Source organism: Poecilia reticulata, linkage group LG20 (assembly GCF_000633615.1).
Source record: "Poecilia reticulata strain Guanapo linkage group LG20, Guppy_female_1.0+MT, whole genome shotgun sequence".
Taxonomy (NCBI): domain Eukaryota; kingdom Metazoa; phylum Chordata; class Actinopteri; order Cyprinodontiformes; family Poeciliidae; genus Poecilia; species Poecilia reticulata.
The window spans coordinates 26,289,423-26,300,217 of NC_024350.1; the positions used below are offsets into that span (position 1 = coordinate 26,289,423).

At 39.2% G+C, this 10,795-nt stretch overlaps 1 protein-coding gene across 1 annotated transcript in view; it reads right to left on the bottom strand.

The window, feature by feature from the left end:
• LOC103457037 (protein NLRC3-like) overlaps nt 1-10,097 on the bottom strand; it is a 15,958-nt gene extending 5,861 nt beyond the window's left edge. Inside the window, exons 1-4 of the mRNA XM_008396942.1 lie at nt 10,008-10,097; nt 9,177-9,441; nt 3,908-5,684; nt 451-633 (exon numbers count right to left, since the gene is read on the bottom strand). Of these exons, the coding sequence (XP_008395164.1) occupies nt 451-633; nt 3,908-5,684; nt 9,177-9,441; nt 10,008-10,097 (2,315 nt within the window). The remainder of the gene's footprint in view (nt 1-450; nt 634-3,907; nt 5,685-9,176; nt 9,442-10,007) is intronic.
• Nucleotides 10,098-10,795: the final 698 nt, after the last annotated feature.

The following is a 10,795-nucleotide window of genomic DNA, read 5'->3' on the forward strand; positions in this document are numbered from 1 at the left end:
ACAGCTTCAGGACAAAGCTGAGCTGGAGGAACCGGCTGCTGCTGCCAGTTTTTATTCATGTTATAGTTTCTGGTTATAAAACATAACTGGTCTGGTTCTGGTTCTGGTTTTAGTCCGGAGGAACTTTTCATTATTAATGTGAAAAAGAAAAGAGAAATAAATCAATCTGATCATCTGAATCTTTTCAGAACAAACTGAAACATCTCCATCATTAATTATCATCATTTTACTTATTTTTGTTCATCAGCCCAAAACATTTTAAAGTAAAAAATAAAGATCAATATTCTCAAAGTCTGAAAAAGAAAATAATTCATTTAGAAAGCAAAAGATTTTAGAAATTATATCCTGACATTTCGAGATCAGATTGTTTTTAAAGAAAACAGAATAAATGTGAAGATAAATAAATATTAAAGTATCAATGAAAGATTTTATAAGATATAGAAAACTAACCTCAGACTCGTCACTTTACTGACTGAACTCTGCAGGATCTCAAACACATGATTCAGTTCAGAGTCTCTAATGGTTTTATTTATGTGGATCTGACTTATTTCCAGTTCAGTCAGATGTTGGTTGGACTTCAGAGCTGAAGCCACAACTTCACATTCAGCCTCACTGAGTTTACAGCCACCAAGTCTGTGAATAGAGAAGAAATAAAGTCAGTTCTAATTAAACCAGATAATCTATATTAACCCATATGCTGTAGTTTCTGAACGCTCAATAAACGACAGAATTGGACTAATTACCTCGTTCAGTTGTGAGTATAAGACACTCACAACAAACTTCAAATAGAACAAATATATTTCATTAAGTATTTAACAAACAAATGGCTCCTACTTCAATAATTATGTGGAATTAAATTAATTGTCTAATATAAAATATTAGTTTGGTTCTCTGGCATCTTGCTTTGAGCTCAGAGTCTGAGAGGCTTTTTCTCCATCAAACATGATATTTATATTTGTCTCTTATTTTGTGGAAATGTTGATATTTTCTCAAAAATAATAACCTTTTTGAACCTATATAGCTCTGCAGTTGAAAATGAGGCTCTAACATTCACAAATGACACTGAAATAAAATCCAGTCCAACATCTGGTTTGATTCCCCTGGATCCTGTTGGAGGAAAAATATCCCAACTTCACAAGATTTTAACTCAACTCTTTGGTTCCTCCTATCAGTCTGTAACTTCTCATATTGAGGTCAAAGTTCAGATCTGCCATAACTGATTGATACCTGCTGGTTTACAACCAGCTTCTGACTGAGAAACCAGTAACCTCCTCCCAGTGTCAGAATTTCACTGAGGAAGAAACTGCATCAGGTTTTCTATCACTTCCATATGTCTGCTGTAACTGATGTATATCTGCATATAAAATAGTTACATTTACAGTTTCTGTGGGTGAGTGGTAGATCTCAGCCGGCTGGTGAGAGAAAAAGTCAATTCTGGTCTCCAACAGTTTGGTCAGCTGCTCTAGAGTGATGAAGCTCATGTCTCTCCAGGTCTTTATGGACATTAACAGCTTCATAAAGGCTGCAGATGAAGAGTTGATGAGGAAAATGGTTCCAGCTCTGGAAGCAGATTCTCAGAGCTTTGGGAGGATCTGACAGAAACCAGGACTCCTCCAGAAATTACTTTTTTATGACAGCAGACAACAATCACTAATTTATTTATTTAACCTTCATTTCACCAGGAAAATCCCACTGAGATTGAAAATCTGTTTTGCAAGAGAATCCTGACCCAGGCTGGCAGCACACAGAGGTTACAGAACAATCCATTCATGTTGCTCTCATTTATAAACTCAGAGGAAACTAGTGGGCAGAAGAAAAGTTGGTTCACAAAGTTTCCAACTGGATTAAAGGGCAACAACTTCAATGCAAGAGTTTAATTTAATGGTCCAAGTTTCCATCAAACCTAAATAGGGATTTTATAAAAAAGAGCCAAAGATCCAAAGATGTGAATTATGGGGTTGCGGCCCAATGAGTGAAAGTTAAAAATGTGTCTCTGATTGATTGGATCATGTGTCAGAAAAAACAGTTTTATAGAATTTGATACATGAAGACTGATAAAAAGTGCAATATTGTTAAAAACATTAAATCAGAGCCAGTGACTCTAACAAACTGAACAGGGTCATCAGGAAAGCTGGCTTTGTACTTGGACTGAAACTGGAGACCCTGGAAAATGTGGTGGAGAGGAGGACACTGAAGAAGCTGTTGTCTATCATGGTCAACAAGCTGCACCCTCTCCACCACACAGTGGACAGACAGCGGAGCACTTTCTCACACAGACTGCTTCAGCTCCGTTGTCGTAGGGACAGATACAGGAAATCTTTCCTGCCACAGGCCATCACTTTGTATAATAAACGTTAAGTCACCATTGTACAGATTTGTCCATAAATCCATATTGTACAGATTGTTCACAAAGCACTATTGTACAGATTGTACAGATTATTAATAATCACTGTTCATATTGTACAGAACCTTACATCTTAAATTTTACATTTTATAGAATTTTAATATTTTATTTTATTTTGTTTTTTATTTTTATTGGTAACTTGATCTGTGTGTATGTGTATGCTGGAACTGCACAGTAATTTCCTGTCTGGGATGAATAAAGTACTTCTATTCTATTCTATTCTAAAAGCTGCAGCAATGCTGTCCTGGAGCAGCTGAATTTTTACATGATTTAAATCGTCCAAAGAATGAAGAAAGTAAAGGCTAAAAACGACCAGAAGCAATTTGAGCAATGAATAAGAAACAGAGCAACAATGCAAACAATGAATGCTGCATTCACACATCAATCATTGTGTGAATGAATACAACGAAGACATCTGAACCAGTTTGTTCAGTAACACTGCTTTTTCAAATCCAGTAATCAGACTAAAGTTACTTCTACGTGTCTTGGGGAGCTACCGCCGTTTCTATGCAACAATATCAGCAGTGACACAAACGTAAACAAATCAGGGAGATGCACATTTTGTTGCTGGAAAATCAGGAACTACTGAGTTTCTGTCACCAAGTCTGATTATTATAAGCGACTCTGGGCTTGTTTTTCTAAAGTCGCTTGCAAATTTAATGAGTCGCAGGTTGTGGTTTTTTGGGCTTGTTTTTGAACGTGAAGTTAATCATTTGGGTTTAGAAATAAGCAGAAACACATAATAAACCCCAGAATTTATCTGACATCCAGTTAGTTTTAGTCAGACTCTCCCTGTCCATCAATTCCCATATGATCCGTCCTGCTGTGTCTTTGTAAGGTCAAGTTAATATATTTGCTGTGAATGACGTCGAGCTTCACGTTGCGCTCCAGAAAACTGCAAACATCGAGACTAATATGAACAGCAATAAACATGAAAACAGCCATGAATGAACGAGTCTGTAAAGTTGTCCAACTAAACACCATTATAATCATTAATATCAAGATAAGGTTCACAAATCTGTGCAGAAGGTGATCTGAGCTGTGGAGCAGCAGGAGAAGCTCTATGTGCTGAGCTATGACAGCAAAAACAGGGCCATAACACTGAACCTGGAGGCAGGGGGGTTAGAGGGGGATAAGATACTATTTAGAGTTTATAGACAATAGAGGAAAACACAGAGATTACTGCAGTTTTTTATGGGGTTGTAACCATTAAACAATATGTCCTTCAGTTCAACCTTATAAGTGGAGACACATTATTGATGTTACCAACATAAGATAACTTACAATTAAGTTTTGGCAAAGGTTAATGTAATTTTTGCAGGTGGCGGAGAGTTGTTGTTAGCAGCTGCTGAAAGTAACTAAAAAGTTACTTTTAATGTAACTTAGTTACTTTCAAAATCAGGTAATCAATAATCTGACTAAATTATTTTTTCAAGGAATAATCAATAATCTGATTAAAGTAACTTTTTCAAAGTAACTAAGGCATCACTGTTCTGGACTCACTGAGCCTTTCTGCAGTTCCTCACAGCTGGAACCAGTCTCAGTCGTCCTGATTCTGATGTGTTGTACTTCTCCAGGTCCAACTCATCCAGAACCTCTGACATCTGCAGCATGAAGGCCAGAGCTGAACACTGGATCTCTGAGAGCTCTTTCCCTGATTTCAGGAGCTGTTGGATCTCCTGAAACACTGAGAGGTCTTTCATCTCCACCAGACATTGGAAGATGTTGATGCTTCTGTCAGGAGAGATTCTATCAGAGTTCATCTCCTTCAGATTGTCAATGACTCTCTGGATGGTTTCTGGATGGATCTCTATCTGACCCAGCAGGCCTCTTAACAGACTCTGGTTGGACTCCTGAGTGAGGCCATGAAGGAAGCGAACAAAGAGGTCCAGGTGGCCATTTTTACTGCTAAAGGATTTAGACATAACTCTGTTCATGAAATCCTCCAGAGATGTTTCACTGTAATTTTCTCCCAGGAACTTCTCCATCACCTCTGTTTTCCTGCTGGTGAAACAGTGGAACATGTAAACTGCAGCCAGAAACTCCTGGATACTCAGATGAACAAAGCAGTAGACTGGTTTCTGGCAGATCACACTCTCTCTTTTGAAGATCTCTGTACAAACCCCTGAGTACACTAAGGCCTCTGTGACATCCAGACCACACTTCTCTAAGTCTTCTTGGTAGAACATGATGTTTCCTTTCTCCAGATGTTCAAATGCCAGGCTCCCCAGCTTCAGAAGAACTTCCCTGTCAGCCTCCATCAGCTCCTGTGGACGTGTCTCATGTCCTCCATGGTACTTGTTCTTCTTCCTCTTTGTCTGGACCAGAAGGAAGTGTGAGTACATGTCAGTCATGGTCTTGGGCAGCTCTCCTCTCTGCTTTGAGCTCAACATGTTCTCCAGAACTGTAGCAGTGATCCAGCAGAAGACTGGGATTCCACACATGATGTGGAGGCTCCTGCAGGTCTTGATGTGGGAGATGATTCTGCTGGACAACTCTTCATCACTGAACCTCCTCCTGAAGTACTCCTCCTTCTGGGCGTTGGTGAAGCCTCGTACTTCTGTTGCCCTGGAAACACATGAAGGAGGGATCTGACTGGCCGCTGCAGGTCTGGTAGTTATCCAGATGAGAGCCGAGGGAAGCAAGTTCCCCCTGATGAGGTTCGTCAGCAAAACGTTGACTGATGACTTCTGTGTGACATCAGAGACCCACTGTCTGCTGTTGAAGTCCAGTGACAGTCTGCTTTCATCCAGGCCATCAAAAATGAAGAGAAGTTTGCAGACAGCCAGCTGCTCTGCTGGGAGCTTTTGGAGTGTTGGATGGAAAACATGGAGCAGCGAGAGAAGACTGTGCTGCTGATCTCTGATCAGGTTCAGCTCCCTGAATGAAAGCAGAACCACCACACTGACATCTTGGTTCTCCAATCCCTCGGCCCAGTCCAGAGTGAACTTCTGCACTGAGAAGGTTTTTCCAACACCAGCGACGCCGTTGGTCAGAACCACTCTGATGGCTCCATGTTGGTCAGGGAAGGATTTAAARATDTCATGGCASCTGATWGSAGAGTCMTGGAGGTTCTGGAWCTTGGAAGCTCTCTCCAGYTGCTTCAYYTCATGTTGGGTATTAACCTCTTCACTCTGACCCTCTGTGATGTAGAGATCAGTATAGATCCTGTTGAGTAGGGTTCTACTTCCTGTTTCATCACTTCCCTCAGTCACACATTCACATCTCCCCCTCAGACTGATCTTATGTTCCTCTAGAACCTGCTGCAGAACAACATCTGCTGAAACACAGAAGAAACAACTGAATTAAAAACATGACTGTGTTTAAGTTGGAACAAAACCATCTGGAACAGATTATAAATTGTTTTACGGTCTCTGACGTCACAGGATCTGAAGATAAATGATCAAATCCATTCTCTGAAACAGAATATTGTTCTGTTGTCAGACAGAATATATCTGTCTGTTTTGTGACCAGAATTTATTCTGTCAGAATCTGATTCACAAAGCAAATCAGATGAAGAAAAACCTTACATAAGCATATTCATTAAATGCTTTAAGCAACATTAATTCTTCTGCATCATGTCACCATGTCCATGTACTCTATCTCCCACAAAGAGCACCAGAAGAGGGAGAGTAAAACAATGTTTTCTCCTTTTCCAGCCTAAATGTAGGAAATTTAGAGAAAATTTTTTTTTTAACTGCCAAAGAAACTGCTTGTTTGTCTGATATTGTTCACATTTAAAATGTTTTTTCCATAAGATCAAATCAGATGTTTTAAAGAAACATTATAGGTCAAAAATGACATGGATTTTATTTAGTCCTTTAGAGGTAAACAACAAATTGTTTGTTTGGTATATTATCAGAGTAAATAAAGGTTTTTGTCTCAGACTTTCATATCAACAGGACAATAGACAGGGCATTTCAAAGTGTTTTACATAATTAAAATAAAAACAGCATGTGACATTGAATAAACAGTGAGAAAGAGATTTAAAAAAAAGTTTAAAAAAGATAAAAACATTAAAACCCGCACCCCTTTTAGGACTTTAGTTAAACATCGTTTAACTGGGACTCTTACCCACGTTTTCTACCAGTGGGGGACAGTACCCGTGCCTCTCCGGGGGGCTTTACATCATTAAAACATAAACAGTGAGAAAGAGAAATAAAAAGAAATTAAATAGATAAAAAGTAAAGATAAAAACATCGAAGACATGCACTCTAACCCTATTTTAGCCATAAGCAACTCTAAACAGGTGGGTTTTAAGTTGAGATTTAAAGGCACCCAGTGTTTCAGGTGTTTTACAGTTTTCTGGAAGTTTGTTCCAAATCTGTGGATGCAAATATTAGCAGGCTCATAAATTAAAATACATCCCCTGCTACATTAATAGAGTAGACCAGGTGTCCCCAAACTTTTTCCTGTGAGGGCTACAAAACTTTTTCCTTCTCTGGTGGGGGGCCGGAGTCAGTTTGTAACAGAAAAAGTGTGACAGTGTGATTGCAGGAATGCCTAAATGTAAAAAAAAATTGTTTTCCAGAAAGCACAATCAAATAGTGGTTTTCCCCGACTGCGAACTTAACGCTGAATGTGACAGGTAGCCAATCAGAAAGCGCGGATTCTCCTACGTGCTTTCTGATGGGAAATTAAGAGGGGAATCCCAAACAAATGACACGGCACAACCCAAAATCCAGCGGACATTGGAGATGATATGTGGAAACAACAGTTTTGTGCAAAGAATATAGAAATGACAATGGGAGGAGTTGGACCCAAATTGCTACCGCAGTTGATAAACCCGGTACGTTTTCAGCTTTTCTTTGTTAACGTGACATAAATAGGTTATAAGGATTTTCATTCAGTCAGGACTTTATGCTGACTCTAGCCACCTGCATCACAGGTAGATTCTAGTAAAGCATTGATTAATGCCTGATTTTAAAATTAGTTAACTGGACTTGTAGTCATTATTTTGTGCCTTTGTGGCTGGACATCACACGGTACTACGAACCCGATCGAACCGTTATACCTAGCATTTGTCGGCTAAGGTGTGGTCTCAGGTTTTGAAAATGGGCCGACAATCGGCCGACAACTAGTGTCGTGTGCACTGGACATTAGACTAAGGAAATGAGGAAGGGAGGGTAGGGAGAGCACCGGAGCTGAGCCTTTTTTCATTCAGTTGTCATCAACAGAAAGAAAAAAGGCCGGAAGAGACGATAAAGACGATAATTAAAATGAGCTCAATAGGTTTAATTTATCGTCAGATTAATTGATTTATCGTTTATCGCGACAGGCCTAAACATACACGTACACATATTAAGCCACAGATATCTCTGCCACTCCAGGTTTTCCACAATGATGCAGCAACATTAGAGGGGGGCGGACACCCAAAACCTGAGTCATAACAGGTCAATTGAATATCACATTTATTACAGTTGAAAAAGAAAAAGGTGCCAAGATTAAATTTAACTGAACTGATTACGATAGTTTCTGAATGGTAACTGTAACAGTAAAAGTGCTGATCCTTCATGTCTGCTACTAGCATGTGCTAAATGAAAATGGGCACTTTCTTCTCTTCTTCTTTAGATTTCAAYGGCAGCTTGCATCCATTATTGTTGCTCTATTGCCATCTACTGGATCCTAATATCTATACCTCAAATTCTCATAATGATCAGTTTGGAAAATATGGTATATATATAAAAAAAAATCTGAATGTTTTCTGGTATTGTTCAGGGGCTGGACCAAATGTGGAGGCGGGTTGTAGTTTGGGGACACTGGACTAGACAGTTCAGGATGATATAAAATGTTCTACATAATGGGCCTGTGTTTTGCAATGCTTTAAGCTATTATGGTGTTATAAGAAAACGTGGGGATTTTAAACCATCTGTGAAGAACATTTTTATCAGACACTGACTGAAAAATGTTCGACTCACACGTCTCAAAGGTGTAAAAACCATATTTATTTCAGTTAATCTTTGAAATAAAACCCACTGTTTTAAGACTGACAAGGTTAAGAAACATGATCATCTTTCAAATATCTTCAAAAGTTTCCTCTTTGGTCATATTTCAGTCTGTTTTCTCATCCATATGCGAGAGTTTAGAGCGACGTGCGCTCCCGCGACAAGGCAGGCAATTCTCTGCAGGCCTGCGTTTCTCGGTGCAACACCTGTAACACCTGGCCTCTAGAACCGACTTTGGATACGTTTTAAAACAATGCTGGTTGATAGCGGCTCACCGTGGCTGCATAGTGTCCGTCTCGAGGCAACTGTGACGGCAGCGTCGGTCCGTAGCGTTCTGGGGTCCTTTAGCTCCCACCACAACAATATAGCTGACCTTAATATATCCAGTGTTTTATTTTGGTCATTATTGTTATAATTAGTGTTGATGTGTGTGATTGGTGTGTCTATCAGACATTTACAGAAATACGGAACAAATCGTTACCCATATCGGTTCAATCGGTTCATTTAACAGCCAAATACGGGATGGTTCAGTATTTTAAGAGACGGATGGTTACCCACCTAGCATGTCACCAATGTGGAACTAAGCTGCCTAGTTCATGCATCAAAATGACCATCAGATTTAATAAAATGTTCAGTTTTAATGCAATTAGCACAAGGCATTGATAACAGAGTCACTCTAAAGTAAAACTATTTACAGCAGCTGGAAATGCACAGATTTAGTTGACAGGAAAATTTATAAAACCTTAAATGTCCAAATCCACACTAAAGACGTTGAATTGGTCCAACAGATGGCAGAAGAAGCTCTGATTGGACATGTTCAGTCTCACCTGGAGCACAGCTGCTCTGATTGGCTGTCAGCAGTCCAGCTCCTGTTCTGGGTCTTTCTCCACACTGGGGGCAGAAGGAGGGTCCAGATGGAGCAGACTGGTCCCAGTAGGACCTGATGCACTGTCTGCAGAACCAGTGTCCACAGCTGGTAGAGACCGGATCCACCAGAACCTCCTGACACAAAGCACAGCAGGACGGCTGCTCCTCCTCACCAACGCTGCTCCTCTTCCTCCTTCTGTGAAGACATTTCTTCATCACCAGAAGCTGAGTCAGAACAGAACCTCAGAACATTGATGATGTCTGGTTTGAAGTGTTTCACTATATCTGGTGTTATGATGGATCTTTCTCTGGTTGTATTTGTCCGTCTGAAATCTTTATTCTGTCTGAGTAGAAAACTGTTTCCATCAGAGGCTCAGAGACCAAAATCTGATTCTGATCTGGATTCCAGTGTAGAAACATGGATCATTATTTAATGGTGGAGATCCAGTAAACAGGATTCAGGTCCAGTTTGCATTTATCTAAGAACTTTATAAAGAACCGTGAATTGTGAGCATTGAGCATTATTTGGACATGTTAGCAGAGCAACAACAAGTTATTTAAATTTGTCTTATTTTTTGCTAAATCTGACATCATGATGATTCTTTGGACTTTGGTTCCGTTTTCACTTTGTAGTTTTATTGTCCTGATTAATAGTTTAAAGTTTTAGTTTAGTTACAGTCCATCTTTATTGATGGTCTGGATCCTTTAATGCACTTGGTTCTGGTTTCCATCTGGTTCTGCTCGTTTTGTCTGTTTCTGGGTTTTTATTTGTCACCAAAGACATTAAATACATTAATCTGTTGAGACAGATCATCCTGGATCTCTGAGCAGAACTTAAAGAAGGAGCCCAGCGGTACCGGTACCGGTCCAGCTGCAGTCATCCTTCAGTCGAGCCGCTTTGTGAATGAGCCTTATGGACATAAAACATCTTTATTCTGTAAATGTAAACTTATAAACATGATTCTACTATTTAGAATAGACGTCCACTTTCCCACTCAGAGACTCTCTGACTGTCTTTAAATCCCAGCTGAACGATCTGCTGCACTTAGATCTCTTTATTTATTTTTTTTATTTGAAATATTTTATTTAAAAATTATTATTTTTATGTTTTGTGAAGTGACCTCATGTGACCTGAAAGCACCTTTTAAATAAAATATATAGTTATTATTATTATAAATACTTATACTGCTAAAAACAAGGACGTTGCCATGGTTACTGCTTCAAAGGTGGCAGACTTCTGGGAATTTACACTAATTTACATTAATATGTATTTATGGAGGCGACAGGCCGACCAGCAGCTGCTTTATTTCCAATAAATTGTTATTTATAAAGTAAAGTTGTGCAGGTTTATATGTACAGTTTTATACATCCTAATTTTTTGTGCGCTACACTTTTCTAAAGTTTTCCGTGTTGGAGTAAAAACTGCTCTCTCTTTTATACATGAGGCCCCAGACCTCAGTGGAACATGAAGCTGCTGGAGATTCATAAAGACACAAAGGAAACTATTTAGTTTTTCCTTCAGTTTGTTCTGTTCTCTCAAAGATCACAACTGAAAAAAGAACTAAAATGATTTAAATGA